The sequence below is a fragment of the Nyctereutes procyonoides genome, unplaced genomic scaffold (assembly GCF_905146905.1).
Source record: "Nyctereutes procyonoides isolate TBG_1078 unplaced genomic scaffold, NYPRO_anot_genome, whole genome shotgun sequence".
Classification (NCBI taxonomy): domain Eukaryota; kingdom Metazoa; phylum Chordata; class Mammalia; order Carnivora; family Canidae; genus Nyctereutes; species Nyctereutes procyonoides.
The window spans coordinates 37,479,749-37,499,605 of record NW_026575142.1 but is presented as its reverse complement, the minus strand read 5'-3'; the positions used below and the strand labels follow the sequence as shown (position 1 = coordinate 37,499,605).

Sequence of the window (19,857 nt, the reverse complement as noted above, 5' to 3'; positions counted from 1 at the left end):
GATTAGAGTCTGTATCCTTACCCGCCCCGCGCTCTTCCTTCTCCTGTGTTTTTGCGCCAGCATTGGGGTTTGTTTTCCATTCTCCTCTTGGACGGTTGTTTCAGAAAGAGCTCCCCAGAAGCAAAGGTTGAGATCTCCGTGAGTAATTGAGATCAGGACAAAGTCCGTGGTGCAGATACTTGATTTTGCCGCTCCCTGGAAGTGCTCCATGTGTCATGAGGTGCTCCGGGAAGAAATAGTTTAATGGTAAAAGGACTCTCCCAGCACCCTACCCTCCCTGTCCATGTACTGTGGCCTGCCATCAGCCGAGGGCTGCAGAATAATTTGGCACCGACTGTGTACATCAGCAGCCACAATAGTTTGAACTCATCGGGAGAAGCTGCCAGGCCCCATAAGATGCCTGTTATGTCTGAGAAGGCTTAAGAGGGCACAGAGCCAATGTTACGCATTTTTGAAGAGAGAAACTTGGGAAAATGTGTTCACGTACATCCAACTCTAGAGTTTGGGGGCTCTATCTTCACATAAGAAAATTGTACTTTGCCAAAGGGTGAAAAATAGAGCAATCATGTTTAATCTGATGTTTAAAAGCAGAGCTGCAGGTGCCAGCCTGGTTGGGCACACCCGGCTGTTTTCACAGCTCAGGGCAGGCATCTGCGAGAGGCCAAGGACCCCAATCTACCAGGAACAGCTTGTTCTGGGAACTCAGGCCCCGAGCACCAGCCCTCGTTTGATTCCCGACTGATTGTTTATTGACTGTGTGACTTTGAATGTATCTTTTAATTTCTTTTATGGGTGTTTCCTCGTTGATAGCTTATGGGATCAGTTATGACTGAAAGAGCTAATGACCATGAGAGAGCCTGGCATGTACTCAGCACTTTGTCTTGCCAGAGCTGCGCTGCCAGGGCTTGGACTCAGACTCAGGTAAAAGCACTTGTCAAAACGAGTAACTGGCCTTCGTCACGCAAGTGGGAATACAGCGTGACTTGTGGCATTGTCTGCCCTAGTCGGGAATTTTTTTGATCCTATCATTACCTCTCAGCCTTGGCCTTGATAATCGCCTAATTCTTATAAAGGTGACCGAAGGAAGAGAACTAGTGTCAGGGCATCTGTCTTCGCTCTAACTGAAATCTGGCCGGGAAGCCCTGGGGTTTGAGTGACTTTGGACTGGCCTTCTGTATCATTTGTAACCATGGTCAGCAGCCATGCCCCACAGGTTCTTCCTCCCTTAGAGTCTGCAGTACCCATCCCAGGGTGCTTTATGTCACCTCCCCTTAGGGGACACCCATAGCTGGGGGATTTGCCAAGTGCTCTTAAGCATGGCTCTTTGCCCCAACCAAGGATGTGAATTTGGTGAACAGAATTTGGTGGATTTGGTGAAAAGAACTCAAAAGGAGGCTTGTTTTTATTCCCAGAACTGTATTGCCAGGCTTACCAACAATACATTTTTTTAAAGCTATCAGACTCCACTTTGCAAAGGCCTGTGCACACACGGTTCTTCCAAAATATGATCCCCAACAGAGGCAGCAGTGCCACCTGGGGACTTGCGCATTTTCAGGCCCCAACCTGGACCCACCAGGGCAGAAGTCCTGGCTGTAGAGACCAGGGCATGTGCTGTGTTTAGATGACAAGTTGTCCAGGTGACTCCAGTCCCCAGCTGCGCCCCCTCTGTGCAAAAGAGAAAACAGGTGCAGAGAGTTCCCAGTGATCAGTGACCAAGATGAGCCTAGAATGCAAAACTGCCTCCTTCCTAAAAGTGTGCCTCCCAGTCAAGGCTTCGTAAGTTCCGGAGCTACAAACATTCCGGTGAGCAAACCATGCAGACAGGAGGGCTAGCAGCCCAGTGACAGTGGCAGCAAGCAAGCATCTCTCCTTGAAGCTCTCCTTAACCTTCAAGTCGTGCAGAAACCCCTCTCTCATAAAAATGCCTTGTGTAGTCCCCCTTAAAACTGCAGCGTTTCATACATCTGTTTAGAAATGTCTGCATCGTCATGAATCCTCCACGTTGCTCTTCCCCGGGCTCAGTGGGTGCTTTCCTAAGGACTGCAAGCACTCCACTTTCCAAGAAAGATTGACTAACCATGGACATTGGACAAATTGAACATATTCAAAATCTTTGAATTCAAAGATTTTGAATATGTTCTCTTTTATAAGGGCACTCGTGGGCTTTACGCTGTAAAAGTTGAGATGCCAACAGAAATACATTTAATTTTTCCCTGATGCCTAAAAAACAGGAGGTCTTTTGAAACCTTGTCCAATTCAGGCCCTGCCTTTTAAAAGGAGAAGGTTAAGGGAGTGGGATCTGACTTAAAGTAACTAAAAATAACTTAGTTTAACATATTTATCTTCACTTTCAGATGAAGGCATTTCTTAGAGATGCCTTGTCTTTCTTGGTAGTCAAAACTGAATAAAGAGTAATTTGTAAAAGTTTCCACAATCCAAACTTGGCATATTTTCTATTTTTTTAAACTTTATTTATTTATTCATGAGAGGCAGAGAGAGAAAGGCAGAGACATAGGCAGAAGGAGGAGCAGGCTCCACGCAGGGAGCCCGACATGGGACTCGATCCTCGGTCTCCAGGATCATGCCCTGGGCTGAAGGCGGCGCTAAACCGCTGAGCCACCTGGGCCACCCATATTTTCTATTATTGTTATAAATATAGCTTAAGGCACTCAAAGGCATTCCAAATAAACTACTGCTGTGTTTGGGAGGAAAAATAATAAAAGGCACCTACAGTGGAAAAAAAAGTTTCAAAAGAATAAAGAAATACTAAGAGGTCACTCAGCCCTGAAGTTGTCAACAAGTCAATGTCATGTCCTTAGAGAATCCAAACAAAACCAGCCATGGGGGGATCAGCAGAAAAAAAAATGAATTAGATCACCTGCTCACTAACCACGAAGCTGTGGAAACTTTCATTGCGATAGGTGAGGAATGATTTCTTCCAAGCGATCCATTCAGTAAAAATATAGCCAATGTCTTAATATTTGAGTCAGTTTCAAGTTATCTCCAAAATAAACGTTTCCATGTTGGGTTAGAAACAGGTGATTCCAAAATGAAAACTATCCAGACTAAAGTCCCAGCCCCGATGGTGGTTGCCTTAGGACCACTGATCCCCCCACACACACTCCTCACGGTTCGGAATTCCCACTCTGAAGAAATGTGGGCTTAAATCAGCCACATGAATGGCTCTGTACCATGCTGCTGGGAACGCAGGAGCCAGAATTTTACCCGAGTCTGTTAAACACCAAAGCCCAGCCTCTTCCCATGACCTCTGGCAAGGAGTGACAGTGGCATTGCTGGCCACGAAGGCCACCCATCCCTACTAGGGGTCCTCAACTATGGACCTATTCTTTATTCTTTATTCTCAGGTGGGGAGGGGGGATGTTGTAGTATCTAGAATGGAGTTATTCTAAAAGGCGATTTCATGATATCTCCTCTTGGAGGAAGGAAGACTCAGGCAGCGCTTTGCCAGCAGGCAGTGGTGGTTTCAATGGCTGGTGAGGACACCCCTCCCGGGAGCATCCCCTGGAGTCTGAAGAAACAGTGAACAAAGTCACCAGACCGCTATCAAGTGGGAAGTTTTCTTTTTATTCAAGTGCTCACAGTGGATCAGTCTCTAGCATCATTTCAGCTGACATGATCACACGTGGAAAGCATCACATGAGATGTTCATCACAGGGTCTTGGGCCAGGGTCTTCCCCACAAGCCTCAGGAGGGGAAAGGAGCTACCGGGCCCATCCCCCCACCCACTGTCAGGTGCAAGCGGCTTCAGGGCTGCTCCCTGGGAGCTGTGGGAGGGGGGACGGAAGGCCCAGGCGCAGCCCATCTGTGCTACCCCCCACGGTCCAGGCCACCGCGGGGGAGTCAGGCTGGAGAAATGTGCCCAAAGCTGGGCGCCTTGATGCTGGGGATGTCATTCTTCCTGTAGAAGTCAGCCTTCACGTGGCTGGCACGGCCGTGGTCCCGGTTCAGGGGCTCCACGGGCTGGTGTATGTGCCTCCCGTAGACCGAGGACATGAGCACTCCCACGGGCCGCTGGCGCTCCTGTGTGGGGGTTACGGGGACCCTGGCTCAGCTAACGCCCATGTGGTCACACCACCTACCTGGTGTCCGGGAAGCTGCCTCCACCTGGCTCAGCTGCACACCTGCAACCTGCTCCACTCGGGCTTCTGACGCCAGGGGAACCTTGTAACCTGTGTCAGACCTGCCCCGTGTCCTCAGGGCCGCTCAGCATCCCCAGGTCCTTCACGTCATTCCAAGGAAAGACGAAGACCCTGGGTGCCAGGTGCCCTCTGACTTCAGGCTGTGTTCTCGGTCCCTCCCTTCCCTCTCCTTGTATGCCTCCTGCCTTCTCTCTTTTCCCAAAAGCACACCTTTCCACCGCCCACCTTGTCCTCTCCCTGCACCCCATATCCCCAGCACCCCCACCTCCCCTGACCACCCTGTCCCCCCAAGCCCCCTCATCTCCCCGGCCCCCTTCCCTCCCCAGCACTCCCCCTGTCCCCTTAAGAGGCTTTATTCCTCTGCATTCCACTCCTCACTACCTGGAGTCAGTTCCCTATGTATATGACATTAAGTCGGCTATTTCCTCATAGGAATGTCAGCTCCAAGAGGACAGGGGCTTTGTGGTCACCCCCTCTATGCTCAGCGCACACAGGAGGCGCTCAAACTCCGTGGCTGATACAAGGGTGCAGGCGTGTTCTTATGACAGGGAGGCACTAGCGTCACTGCCCACCGGGAATGGACTCACATAAACTAAAACGATAGAAAAAACGTGGTGTCTGGGACTTAAATAGTAACACCTCATAGTTCACCACCTAATTTCCCATCGAAATAAAGTTTCCCTGGAAGTGACGTGGTGGTATTCTTAACAGTAGCAGCCAGGAGCAGGAGTCCACTGACCAAGAAAGAAATCCACCGGAGGCTCTTATGTTCTGATTTCTGTGCTTTGTAGAAAAGATGATGATATTTACCCATCAGCTGGCTCTTAAACATACTGTCCTCGGATCAGACTCTGTGGAGACAGTGTCCCGAGTGCACAAAGGCACAAGGAGGGTCTCAGCGCTAAGAAGATGCACAGCTTCCTCGCACCTGCCACCTGCTGTCATGCTGCCCTCCTCTCCCTGGGAACTGGGAGTTTGGCTCCTCACACACCCGTGCAGCCGACCTCAGGCAGAGGCCTCCCTTTCAGAAAATCGTGCAAACATAAAGGAGGAGCTGCCCTGTAGGTGGAGGTCCAGGGACGCTAGACTTGTGAGTGTGATTCCATCCCTGCTGCCGGGGACCCTGGGAGAACTGAGAGAGCCAGGACTCCGAAGTTAAGCAAAAGGGCACCTGGGTGGCCCAGTCAGTGAAGCGTCTGCCTTTGGCTCAGGTCATGGTCTCAGGGTCCTGGGATCGAGCCCCACGTCGGGCTCCCTGCTCAGGGGGGAGCCTGCTCATGTGCACACTCTCGGGTCTCAGCCCCGGGTGCAGCGAGGGAGAGGAGGGCCACACACCGGAGTTAGCGCAGAGCACGAGCACCCAGTCGGGTAGATGCACACACACAGCTCTAATCTGTCAGCGCTTTGTCAACAGCCTCTCTTAACATTACCTCCTCATTCACGTGAAGTCCCAGGCTTTTTGCATGCTCTCTGTCATCTCGGTGCAATTTCTGATTGTAGCCTGGGTTCCTCTTAAAAATGCAGTCGTACAGGGAAACGATTCCCGTCTGGGAATAAAAAGAAAAAGAAAGGTGCGGGTTCACTGGACGGCTGAGCCACAGAAGCCCTTGCGGAGCTTGGAAGCCAGGCTGCTCCCCAATGGACAGTGGAGAGGTGAGTATCCGTCCGCACTGTGTGCTCGGGATGATCACCCCTGAGCAGACCCTCGGCGACCAGAGCAGGTGTCCGGGAGGCCCAGTGAGGCGGGGGCACCTCCGTGGCTCCTTTCCTGCACCTGTCACAGATCCCTCCTTCACCCAGGTGGCTCCTCCTGTGCTCTGACTCCACCACTAGCACACAACCTTACAATATTAGTAATCCACTCAGTGTATGTGTTTTCCTCCTGCATTTCCACCTTTCTCATAGTTCTCAGATTTTCTGCAATAAGCTTGTACTGCTTTAAAAAAATTAGCCATAATTGAGCACTGAAACAATATAACCAAACAGAAGCTAGCCAATAGATGGGCACCTGGTACAAATCCCTCTCTGGGGAGACAGAAATACTTCCTTTAATCGGATGTGGTAACCCTAACGAATGTAATTCATAAATGCATGGATATATATGACCTATAACATACATACATATATAATATAAGCATGTCTATCAGACATAAAAATATGCGCACATGCACAGCTTTGATGTATTAGAAAATTATCCCATTAACAGATTTTATCCGAAATATCTCCATTTTTTTATCCCAAATTTCTCTTAATACAAAAATGTATCTGCCTTATCTGGTACCTAATAAAAGGAAAAGAAATCCATGTGTTAGTTCATCGTTAATCTTCATCTGTAGGTCAGGCCTGTCCTCTGTGTTCCTCTGGCCAAGTGCCAGCTGCCTTGAGTCCTCCAGCAGCAAATGCAGACACATCTTGCTGGCATTTGGGGGCACAGGGTGTCTAGCCTGTGCTTGCTTGCTTGCTTGTTTTCCAGGGTAATAATGCTAGAACAATTTCCTCCAACTGCAGGACCCAGAGGAAGAAGGTAAACAGTGAAAAGGATGCACGACATGGGCTTAGTCTGTTGGAAAACATGGACTGCCCGTTCTCACCGACCGCAGGGCTCAGGGTGGCTGGTAGCAATGGAAAGCCAGAGGGTGCTGTGGCTTCACCCTGACAAATCCCTCATGGGTCGTCTGTCCTATGCAAGACACGCCACTCCTGCTGGGGAAGCCATGAAGATAGCTCAGACACCTGGCCACTCTCCTTGTGCAATTAGTCCTCTAGTAAGGAAAACAAGGTGAGCTTTTAGGATTATTTTAGGTTCCTGAGAATTCCAATGGCAACACACCTGCAGCACTTGTTCACCTGTTTTTCCTAAATTCAGAGTCACTCCAAATGACTTAGAGGCAGGAGCTGTGGCTTTAGGTTCTATGCCCCAGTGGCCATTTAATGAGGTCACCACGCAGAAGTTCCCTGTTGGCATTGTCCTCTGTCACCTGCTGGGCTTCTGCATCTGCTCGTGCAAGGTTTTGCCTGGCCTTGGCCTCCACTTGTCCTGAAAGCCACCTGGAATACAGCTCATACACCCAGGGTTAAAAAAACAAAAAGGCCCAAATCAGTGGGGTGGGAATACCTTATTCAGTTTTGGTACTGTAAAAATCAACCAGTTATTTGGGAAAACCAATAAACCTGGGCCTTCACGTCGCATTATTGTCAAAAGTAAATTCTGGGTAGATTAGAAACACAAGTGAAAAGAAAATCCATAAGGGACCTCCTACGCATAAAAGCATCAGGGAAAATGTCACAAAGAAAATATCAATCACTTTGGTGATATAAAAAAATCAGACATTTGATAATCAAAGAAAATTAAGACTAAAAAAAAAAAAAAAAACCTGTAGGAAGGATTGTGATATCGCAGCATCTTTAACATACAGTGTGTAGGATGTCCGCAGAAGCTGAGGGCCTTGGCTGGGTGCTTCTAGTCTGGGGATGTTAAGCACACCTTGCAGTAAGCCTTTTGTGGGAAGACACCAGGCCAGAGGGTCCTGCAGTGACACAGAGAGGCTCAGTGCACCACCCACTCTGCCAGGACGAGGGGACGGAAATTCTCCAAAGGAGGGGATGCTGGCCTCTGCAAGGGGAGGCCCGCCATGCAGACCCTTCTTTTTGGGGTGCAGAGTGGAGCTGCTGGCCAGGCCCAGCTGAGGCCAGCAGCTGACTACCCTGTCACCCCCACGCCAGCCCCCTACACACAGGGTCCTCCTCTAGATGTCCCGTTGGCACCAGAATCCCTCCTGGCCTGGCTGACCCAGTGAAGTGGGTGTGTTTTGGAGAAAGCAGCTCCAGCAGGAAGGCCATGTGGCTGGCGGGTGCTGGACAGTGCCGTCCCCCTGCGTGCCCGTCCCTCTGTGCCCGTTCCGACCTGAACTTCCCGAGTTGAGTCAGCCCCTGGGGGTCCTGGGTTTGTTCTGGAGACAGATATGAGGAGGGAAGAATGTGCCCCCAAACAGAACGAGCAAGCAATGAGGGAGGCAAGGTTCCTCCACTTGTCCCTGCGCTGGAGAAGCCTACCCCAGTGCGCAGCTTTACGGGATACTGCTCTTCCCTCCTCCCGGCCTGGTTCTCTTCAGGTCCCCTAAATACTCCTTCGAAGCAGCAGTGGCGGGCGCCTGGGGGGCTCGACCGATGAAACGTCTGACTCGATTTCAGCTCAGGTCATGATCTCGGGGCCATGGGATCGAGTCCCAGCTTCAGCCCCGAGCTCAGGGGAGATTCTCTCTCCCTCTGCTCCTCCCCCTACTCATGCTGTCTCCCTCTGTCTCTAAATAAATAAATAAATAAAATCTTTAAAAAAAGCATCAGCAGCAGCAGTGCTATGAGAAGCAGTGGTGCCCCTGCCCCAGGGTTAGTCACCTATCTTGCCGTATGTCAGAGCAGTGTTTAGGAGGGCTCTCACTGCACCTGCAGGGTGTGAACAGTCTCTATCTCTCTGCTTGGCGGGGTGGATACGTACTACTTCCCAGAGTAAAAACGAATTTTTCCGTCACTGAAAAATAAGTGGGGGAAAAAAAATCCCTCACCAGGCTGGCAGCCTCACTTAGCAATGTGACTATCCATTTCCAACACGTAATCAGACTGGAAATCTGTCTTTTCCTGAATGTTAATTATTAATCTTTCTTCTTTCTTTTTGTCTTTCATTCCTTCATGGTTTGAAGCAAAACTGCATTAATAAAAACCAATCTGGATTTAGATGCTATCACAAAACAGAGCTTCTGGGTTTACTAGTATTTTGCTATTGAAATCTCTCAAGAGATCTCCTGTCTCACACGTGATGCTGCTTTTTAAACAACAAAGCAAGGGGCACTTGGGTGGCTCAGTGGTTGAAATCTGGCTCAGGGTGCGATCCTGGGGTCCTGGGATCGAGTCCCGCATCGAGCTCCCCGCATGAAGCCTGTTTCTCCCTCTGCCTATGTCTCTGCCTCTCTCTGTCTCTCATGAATATATCTAAAATAATAAGTAAAAATAAATGAAAAATAATAAAGCAAAACAAGCCCATTTATTTTCTGTCCAGTGATCTCCCTTTGTCCCTTGCATTTTGAGCGTTCAAACATACTGTGGTCATTCTGGCCATAGTGTTGGATCCCTTGCCTTCAGCTCCCCTATGGTGGAGCTGTTACTCCTAACACTGCAAAATAGCTCATCTGGTGGCCTGGGCCGACCCCACTTGTTGAGTGGAGACCTTCACTTTTTTCAACCTCCAAAGCATTTGGCTCTAACTATCATACAAGGCAAGCACCCAGCTAGGCTCCAGGAGAGAAAAGGGAGTCCCCATCTTGAACATCACAGCCTGAGAGTGGAAATAAACTCACTAATCACTCAAGGTAATACCCACGGAGCAACAGAGGTACACACAAAGTACATTGGCATGGAAGAAGAAGGATCGGCGTCTATCCGGGTTCCAGCAGGAAGTCCATGTGGCTAAAGAGGGGCTGCACTGCACCAGTATGGCCAGAGGGCACAGGGAAGTCACCTCCCTGGGTGCTACAGGTTGAATTGCATCCTCCAAAAAATTCATACGTTGAAGTCCTAACCCCTGGGATATCAGGAGGTGATTTAGAAATAAGGATGCTGACGATGTAATTCAGAGGAGGTTAGAGCAGGGTAGCGTGGGTTCCTAATCCACTGGTGTCTTTATTTTAAAAGTTCAGAAACAGACACAGATACACAGAGAGAGATGTGAAGAGATACAGGGAGAAGATGGCCATCCACAGCCGAAGGACAGCAGCCTGGAGCAGGCCCTCCCTCATAGCCTCCAAGGGAACCAACCCTGCTGACACCTTGACTTCTGGCCTCCAGAACCAGGGAACAACAGACATTTGGTGTTTAGCCCCTGCTCTGTGGTACTTTGTTATGGTGGCCCTAACAAACACACACTGGTAGGGAGCCATCGCTGTCTTTTAAACAATGGAAAGTAAGAATGGACCTAAAGCACTCTGCTTCAGGTAAACTGAGTCAGTAGACCATTCAACCTGGACAACCAGGGTAGACATCACCAATATTCAATTCTGCTCTACTCCTGACTCCATGGAGGATTAATCTCCTTTGCCCCTTCGGGCGAGTGAAGCCAAGTGACCATTTCTAAGCAATGAACTATGAGAGGGGGTGGCACGGGACTCCAGGCAGAAGCCTATGGACTCCTGAAGCTTCCTATGAGGTGTTGGCAGCTGCCATGGTGGTTGCTGAGTGACTCTCGTGGCCAGAGCCATCGCTCTGATCCCCGTTAGACATTTAACATGAGAAATAAGCCTTATTTGGGGCATTGAGACTTTGGAGGTTGCTGGTCACTGCAGCGTAACCTCATTTTTCATGCCTAACTCAAGCAGATACATGATGAAGCCCTGGCCTACCGCCTCCAGCCTACAAAGGTGCGTCTCCGGGTCGTGGGCTTCTACTGTGCCCACAGCCCCCTCCCAGAGGTTATTCACACTCTCACAAGGGGGTAAGATCTCGAACAAACTGGGATCTGAGGTCTTTGTTTCCTCCTCTCTTTCAGATCACTCAAATATAAATGTGCTGTCCGTTGTCAGTTCAAACTAGGGAATAAGAGAAAGGAAAATAATGTTTTTCTCATGGTACTGGGGCATGAGTAATATTATATAATTACCGAACACATCTTCTCTTCCAGAATGAACAAAAGACTGCAATCACCAGGTGCCATGACAATTAGGTGGGGGCCCAGTGACTAGCTCTGGCAAAGAACTGTGGGTGAAACCAACAGGCATCACCTTCTAGGCCTGGTCCATAAAAGCTCTCAATGTCCTGCTCTCTCTCCCCTTGCTCTTCGGCCAACAAGTTTAAAGGATCCAGTAGAGGACTGCAAGGTCCCAAAGATCCACAGGTCCTGGCAACAGTGGGGCCCCTAAAAAGGAGGAGCCTGATTTTCCGAGTTACTATGTTAAGAAAGCCAGGCAGGAGAAACACACTTCTGGTATGTCAATAAGGCCAGGGTGTGGCTCTGGCCACAAGCTGCCCTCTGGACAAACAAGACCTGATTTGTAGCATTTGCTCATTTCCACAGTAGAAATACTCTCACCGTGGCTGATTTCAGGCTTCCAACTGAATGCAGAGTTCAGACAAAATGCTATAATTTGGCTCTTTGTTGTTAGTATGTGCAGGCTCTGACACACCACTAGTGAAGACTCTCAGGGCTCAGCGCCTGTTTGTTCCCAGAGCACATCCCAGGCCCCTCGACGGAAACGGTAATCAAGCCCCATCATGGGCTGCGTTCACTTCCTCTCTCCCTGGGCACAGTACTGTTACCTCTCACCTGGAGCCTTCCAGGCACTGTCTGCCTTCCCAGTGTGTGACCTGCTTTTAAAAATGAAAATTCTTAAGGTGATCCAAAAAGGGTTTCCTTTGATTCATAGGGGCTTCGTTTTACTTCCCATAAGTCTAGTGACTGTAGCTTGTCAAGGACATAACGTTAGCTCTTTTAAAAGGACACTACTCAGCTCTTCTCTTTGGTTCTTCCATGGCAAAGCTTCCCCATGCTCTTCTCCTGGTGCATTAAGATCGCAAGCTTTGGAAATTGTTATAACTTTTCCAATACTCAGAACATTTTATCAGTTTAATAAGAATCATATCACAAGCAGCCTTGTTAAGGCATTATTTGCACTACTTTTAAGGGATCTGTTGTTGGCAGAGGCTGGCCGAAGCCGGAGCCCTGGAACCTGCCGCCTCTACCCTTGAGCTGAAGTGAACACACACCTGCCTTTCATCTCACGTGTGCTTCATCCTGGAGGGGTGCTCTGAGCCCGTGTCACCAAGTGGAGACTCAGAGCCACTCAGTCCCACTTCCACTGACACCAGCCCCACACACACCGCTTGCCACCCCATGTTATTCACATCATGGGAGAAAGGGGGAGCCACAGCGCTGAAACTCGGTCAGATATACCAGGGACGACGCTCTTCCTTTGTGTCACTGTGTCCCTGAAAAGGGCATGATTTTGAAAAAACTGTCTAGGACACAGTGTCATATGAAAAAAAAGCTGCAAACACATTTGTGTAGTTGTGTGATCTGCGTGTAAACAAACATGTTCTTGTAAACAAAGTTAGACACATGCCACTGCAGTCACATGCGCACAGGGGACGGACACGTACCACATGCTCACTCCGGCTGCTGCCGTCCACATGGGGGCCTTCTGCCAGAAGGAGGGGTGCATGGCCTCTCCCCTCACCCCTTCCTCCCTCCCTCGGGGTGACCTGCCCCTTGCTGAGCCCTACTTGCCCTGGAGGAAGGCATGCCCCCATCTCTTATGCCCACGGCCCTTCAGTTTTCCAAGGGGCAGGTCACCGGACAGGGAAGATGCAGCAGCCCGGATTCGGGAGCAGCACTGTCCCCTCGCACTGTCAGTCCCCGAGGGGCAGAGCAAGGCCAAGGAGAGCCCGGGCAGCAGATAATGCCAAAGGGAACCTCCATGTAGCCCAAGAGGCTAATCCTGCAGGTCAGTGACTTATCCTGGTTTGAATAAACTTTGCATCTCATTTCTGCCTTCCTCTGTCATCCACCGCAGCCGGGATTTGTGAAGTGCCCACGATGAGATGGGCACTGTTGATGACAATAATCCCTGTCCTCATGAGCTCATACTTTAGTGGGAGAAACAAACACCAAGACCCGTAAGTAAAACATCAAGCGGGTTGACACCAAAACATGCACGGACAGAAAAATGGGTGGGGTGGGAGGGAAGGAAATGTCCGCGGGGGTGGTCACAGTGTCATTCAGCTGGCGCTCATTTCTCTTGGAAGGCATGTGGGTGCCGGAGTCAGCCTTGATTTTAAGACGGAAAGGAGGGGCACCTGGGTGGTCCAGCGGTTGAGCATCTGCCTTTGGCTCAGGTCATGATCCCGGGGTCCCAGGATCGAGGCCCACATCAGGATCCCCACCAGGAGCCTGCCTCTCTATATTTCATGAATAAATAAATTAAATAAATAAAATCTTAAAAAAAAAAAAAAAAAGAAAGAAAAAGAGTGAAAGGAGCACCAGAAGCGGAGCCGACCTCTCTTCCAGCACCCTGAGCAGGGCCTGGGTGTGATTGGCAGACGTGCTCAGTGCCTACGGCTTACGAGGCTCCATCTGGGAGGGGCTGGGGGGGTGCTCGTACCAAACACCTCCTGTACATCGGGCGTTGGCGCAGGCCCCTCGGAGATCCCCCTCGGCACCCCCGGGCAGTCAACATGCACCTGTTATTTCCAAAGTGCTTGGCTACCTGTGGTGAAGGGCAATTCACTGGTCAGTGGGGGGGGGGGGGGGGGGCGGGAGGGAACAGCCCCTGGCTGCTGTGTCTCCACCACACACCCAGAAGGGAAGTGGGTTCATCTCACTAAAGCTAGGTGGGGAGTTCGGAGCCGAGCTCCACTCGAGACAGAGCTACCCCACACTCCAGCTCCCCGTGAGAGGAAGCGTATTCTAAAACCACCTAGCAATTTTTTTTAAGATTGCTCTTAGCTTTGAGAAATTTAATAAAATCCTTCATAAAAGGGCATTGTCCTTTGACGTAGCCTTTCCATTTCAGCAGCAGAAACGTTGCACAAGGCAGAAGAAGGAAAAAAGTAATTTAAAAACATCATTGGACTCAATCTGCCTTACTGACACTCGAACAAAATTTTATAGGGAAAGCCCACGCTGCTAGAGCCCCCTAGGGAGCAGTGCTGGAGTTGATCACATTTTAGCTGGCAGCTTTCAATGACAAATTTGTCTCAGGATCCGAGGCATTACTGGGGCTTTAAATGTTTTTTATTTTTAATTTTTATTTATTTATGATAGTCACACAGAGAGAGAGAGAGAGGCAGAGACACAGGCAGAGGGAGAAGCAGGCTCCATGCACCGGGAGCCCGACGTGGGATTCGATCCCGGGTCTCCAGGATCACGCCCTGGGCCAAAGGCAGGCGCCAAACTGCTGCGTCACTCAGGGATCCCATTACTGGGGCTTTAAATAAGCGTGCTGCATTGAGAGCCTTAACTTTGGGCTCTCCTGGGGGTGGAGGAGATGTCTTAGATTAGAAGGCACCAGAATGACACTCAGATTACCTGCCTCACCTGTAAATCTCCGTCAGTCAACAAGGGTGCAGGATATAAGTCACCTGCCGGAAACTAACCCTCGGTGAGAGGAAACTCTGATAATCACTAACAAAAGCAAATAGTGATCATAACAGCTCTACCTACATGGGGCTTGCGGCATGTGCCGCTTTATATCCATTACTTAGATTAATTCTCATAATTGCTCCATGAAGCTGGTACTGTTCCAAAGTTGGGCAAAGTGACCTGGAGCGTGTGTGACTTGGGCAATCTGCACAGCTAGCAATAGGGAGCCAGTATTTTTAACCAAGCCTCCCTGGCCTGTGTTACTAAGCGATCACTAAATGTGTCAGGCCGTAACTGACCTAAGAGCTAATCCAGCCATGCTTCTTCTCAGCTTTGAGTAGGGCCTGGATGTACAGTTAACTCGGGGGCAGCTGAGTCCTCTGGCATATTTGCCGTACAAAGTTCATCCTCTTCAGTCCAAATGATGGCATGGTAGAGAATGCTTCTGCAGTCCCCCAGCTGGTTAAAGTAGTTCATAGGATCCCCAGGAGCACCTTATTACCATTGGTGGCTATGCTGCAAATGTACTTTGAAAAGCCTTTTGTTTTTCTTGCTGCTTTTACGGCTTTCTTATTTAGGTGTTACTATTTCTGCTACATCAATTTCTCCTGAGTGACACTAAAGGCCCCAGGATTTGAATTTGCCTGTGACCCCAACTATCAACACTATACTGTATTTTTTTTTCAGAAAGTCTGTTTTGCATTAATTTGTTCTAAGGCCCATTCCTACCTCCCAGGGACAGTAATATATCACAGCAGGGGGTGGCAAACGTTTTCTGTAAAGAGAACGATAGTCACTGTTTAAGGCCTTCATGTCTCACGGTTTGCTGTTCAACTAGGTAACTCTGCGTGGTAGCCATAGATAATACTAAATGAATGAGCATGGGACCATGTTGTAATAAAGCTTTATTAAAACAGGTGATGGGGGGCAGCCCGTGTGGCTCAGTGGTTTAGCACAGCCTTTAGCCCAGGGTGTGATCCTGGAGACCCGGGGTCGAGTCCCACATCGGGCTCCCTGCATGGAGCCTGCTTCTCCCTCCGCCTGTGTCTCTGCCTCTCTCTCTCTCTCTCTGTCTCTCTGTCTCTCATGAATAAATAAATAAAATCTTTAAAAAAATAAACACAGGCAATGGGCCAGATTTGGCCCAAGGGCCTTTGCATGTGCATCACTGAATTAGAGGGGCATACTTCTTGCCCACTCCTGATTTCCTTCCAAATACAGAGCCGTGGGCACCTCGTACCTCAGGCGTCTCTCTGCACAGTCCCAGATAAGTAGAGCCATATATCAGATTGGTGACTTTAGAAAGAATAAACCGGACCTGCCAGGTTCAACTCTGTTCTTTCTCTGTTGGCAGTATCTGGCCCACAGGGGGTAGGGGTTCGGCTCTGCTTTTTCTGGGGCCCACAGCTGCAGTGGCTAGGTAGGTCTGCAACCCATTTTTGCCCAGAGTCCTTAGCAGTAACCTGCAACCTGGCTTTTATCTCTGATAGATATGTATCCTGGCCTCCATCTGCTTTAATCTTTTATCTTATTTCGCAATAGTTTCAAAGTGGTACTTAACAGGACTCCTCAAAGATACACATAAAATGATGTATTTGTGAAATTCTTTTTTCATTTTGTCAGGAAGCCATACGAAATTTATGTTCTCTCAATAAAACAGCATGGACCAACTTAAAACATCGGGATTCCCGGCCTTTTGGCTGCTTCTCTCATGCTGTGCAGTAATGTTCTGCATGAATCACAAATTGGCAACGATACAGGTCTTGCTTACTTAAATTGTAAAAATTCATTTAATAAATGAAATTATTTCCAGAAAAGTCCTTCCGAAACATATTGCTCATGGGAGGAAACACTCTGGGGTCTGTGCTGGCAGTGAGGTTGGGCACCACCGCTCTAAATCTCTCCAGTATTAATACTGAGTGGATATTCATGCTTAGGAGCACAGCACCCAGGGCTGCAAAGACAGGAGAGCTACGAATGTTCTTTCTTCCTTCTGTCCGCCTGTCCTTCTGTATTGCTCAAAGCCAAACAAAGAGGTGCTAACAGATATGAAGTCCTCCTGGTCAAGGTTCATGTGTTAGCTTGCTCAGGCTGCCAAAACAGAGCACCCAGACTGGGGGGTTTAAATGACAGAAATGTACTGTCTCGCAGTTCTGGTGGCCGGAAGTCTGAGATCAAGGTTCGTTCCAGCCTCCCTCCTTGGCTCGGGGAAGGCCATCTTCTCCCTGTGTGTTCCTGCCATCTTCAATCTATGCATGTCTGACTCTGGGTCCATAAGGACACTGGTCATACTGGATGAGGGCCCCACACCCAATGACCCAACTTTGATTTGATTGCCTCTGTAGACCGCCTCCGAGTACGCTCACATTCTGAGGTGCTGGGGATGAGGATTCGAACATGATTATTTCAAGGGGACCTAATTCAACCTGTAACAGTTGCTTAACCTAGAAACCACTGCTTTTGTTGGTAAGGTGAAGCTCCAGGACGTTCTCCTACATTTCACGGGGGGCAAGTCCTCCCGTGTGTGCTGACCTGATCTGGATGGGATCCATCTGGGCCCTGGGGGTGGTGGGTTGGGAGGAAAAGAGGAAAAGAAGGATGCATTCTGTGGGAGTCCCTCACACATCATGAGGGAAAGCCCTCCTTCCTCCCAGGCACTTGGCTCACCTATACCCTCGCTGAGCCACTCACTGCAGGCTGAGCATCCTTTTAATAATGATGCCCCGCACCCTGAACCCCAAGACACACTGCAGCAAGACACAGCAAAAGGTACATTGGAGACATTTAGTGGAAATGGCTTGACCACAGGAGTAGAAGACTCCTGAAAAGTTCTGAATTTGCTTCTTTTCCTATGGCTTCTCTTCCTGCTTCCACTGTACAGTGGCCTTCATAGACCAGCAGGTTATCCCCAGGAGGCCTGTGTGCCTGCTGGGGCCAGACCAGAATCTTTTTTTTTTTTATAATAAATTTATTTTTTATTGGTGTTCAATTTGCCAACATATAGAATAACACCCAGTGCTCATCCCATCAAGTGATCCCTTCAGTGCCTGTCACCCATTCACCCCCACTCCCCGCCCTCCTCCCCTTCCACCACCCCTAGTTCATTTCCCAGAGTTAGGAGTCTCTATGTTCTGTCTCCCTTTCTGATATTTCCTACCCATTTCTTTTCCCTTCCCTTTCACTATTATTCATATTCCCCAAATGAATGAGAACATATAATGTTTGTCCTTCTCCGATTGACTTATTTCACTCAGCATAATACCCTCCAGTTCCATCCACGTTGAAGCAAATGGTGGGTATTTGTCGTTTCTAATGGCTGAGGAATACTCCATTGTATACATAAACCACATCTTCTTTATCCATTCATCTTTCGATGGACACCGAGGCTCCTTCCACAGTTTGGCTATTGTGGACATTGCTGCTAGAAACATCGGGGTGCAGATGTCCCGGCGTTTCATTGCATCTGAATCTTTGGGGTAAATCCCCAGCAGTGCAATTGCTGGGTCATAGGGCAGGTCTATTTTTAACTCTTTGAGGAACCTCCACACAGTTTTCCAGAGTGGCTGCACCAGTTCACATTCCCACCAACAGTGCAAGAGGGTTCCCTTTTCTCCGCATCCTCTCCAACATTTGTTGTTTCCTGCCTTGTTACTTTTCCCCATTCTCACTGGTGTGAGGTGGTATCTCATTGTGGTTTTGATTTGTATTTCCCTGATGGCAAGTGATGCAGAGCATTTTCTCATGTGCGTGTTGGCCATATCCATGTCTTCCTCTGAGATTTCTCTTCATGTCTTTTGCCCATTTCATGATTGGATTGTTTTTTCTTTGCTGTTGAGTTTAATAAGTTCTTTATAGATCTTGGAAACTAGCCCTTTATCTGATACGTCATTTGCAAATATCTTCTCCCATTCTGTAGGTTGTCTTTGAGTTTTGTTGACTGTGTCCTTTGCTGTGCAAAAGCATCTTATCTTGATGAAGTTCCAATAGTTCATTTTTGCTTTTGTTTCTTTTGCCTTCGTGGATGTATCTTGCAAGAAGTTATTGTCTAATGTGGGCTCCCTGCCCTGCTCTCCCTGCAGGCAGCTGTCCAGATCTGCCTGTGGTTATCTTCAGTTTGCAGGAGGGCTCTCCAAGGGTTTCTGTACCCTGGACTTTCTGGGCACAGTCGCTGCGGTGAGGGACTAGCCAGTGTGGTGCTCCTGAGACCCGCCTTCAAATCCAGGGCAGAGGGGTCACCTTGCTGCTCCTGGTGGTGGTACTTGAAGCCCAGTGGCTCCCAATCCCTTCCCCTAAGAAACATGACCCTAGTCCACCCCCAAATAGCTGGCAACAAGGGGTGAGCATTCTTGCACCCCACCCTACCCTGTAGGCCCTAACCCCAGGGCCTCATCCCAGGTGAGCATACCCCCCACCCCAACACACACACACACACACACACACACACACACACACACACGGCTCAGCCCCTGCCCATCCTCTAGCTGTGGCGGGAGGTCCACCTTACTCTTATGGTCCTGGTAACTGTACTCTTTGGGGTCCAGGCATCCCAGAGAAAGGCTGCTGGCCCACTTTGCTTCCTGCTGTGACCCTGATGCCCCCTTAGTCTGTCTCCTGGGGTCCTACTCCAGTGCCTTCACAGGCTGTGCAGCCCTGCTTCTGTCCCCACCCTCCACTCCCACCCTTTCGGGTTTTTTGTTGTTGTTGTTGTTTTTGTTTGTTTTTTAAGATTTTATTTATTCATTCATGAGAGACAGAGAGAGGCAGAGACTCAGGCAGAGGAGAAGCCGGCTCCATGCAGGGATCCCGATGTGGGACTCGATTCTGGGACTCCAGGATCAAGCTGGAGGCAGATGCTTAACTGCTGAGCCACCCAGGTGTCCCCACCCCACCCCTTTGAAGCCCCATCTCCAGAGTCCCACCCCAGAGTTGCTTACCAGTCCCTGGGATGCCCTAAAGTGTAGCCCTGGGCTGCAGCTCCCCTCATCCAACCTCCCCTGCCCTTCTCCCTAGACTTGGTCGTCGGGAGTGAGGTCTCAAATGGATCCGCAGCAGAACTCCAACCCAGACCCGCAACCCGCAGGGCTGCCTGACCCTATCCCTCCTCTCCTTCAGCCTCCTTCTTAGCTCCGCATCCCCGCTCCCATCCCCTCTCCCCACCCCCGGCCCGGCTCCCCCCGCCCGCCTCCTGCCCGCCCCTCCGCCCCGCCCCCCTGCGCAGCCCCTCCCCAGCACGGCTCACCCGGCCCCGGCGGGAGTAGTAGCTGTGCTCCTTGGGGTCCAGGCGCCGCGGCGGCACGTAGCTGAAGGCGGACAGCGCCGAGAGGGGCAGCGGCCGGGGCTTGCCCCGCAGCGTGCTCGCGGTGACCTCCTCCTCGTCGTCCTCCATGCCTCCGGGTGCAGCCCGCCCGCCGAGGGGCCCGGCCCCGCCCCTGCAGCCCGCCCGCCGCCCGCGTTCGGCGTCGCCTGGAGACCGCGGCGCGCGACGCCGGGGGCCGCGGCGGGGCGGGGCGGGGCGGGGCCGGGGCGGACCCCCTCCCGCGCCCCCTCCCGCGCCCCGCCCTCCCGCGGCCCCCT

General features: G+C 50.2%; 1 protein-coding gene across 1 annotated transcript; it reads right to left on the bottom strand.

The window, feature by feature from the left end:
• Window positions 1-3,566: 3,566 nt before the first annotated feature.
• Window positions 3,567-19,669, bottom strand: CFAP90 (cilia and flagella associated protein 90). Its single transcript, XM_055308474.1, has 3 exons — window positions 19,523-19,669; window positions 5,591-5,707; window positions 3,567-4,041 (listed from the first exon to the last, which is right to left on the bottom strand). The coding sequence occupies exons 1-3, from the start codon at window positions 19,667-19,669 to the stop codon at window positions 3,862-3,864; spliced, it is 444 nt and encodes a 147-aa protein (XP_055164449.1). The 3' UTR covers window positions 3,567-3,861.
• Between the last annotated feature and the right edge of the window lie 188 nt (window positions 19,670-19,857).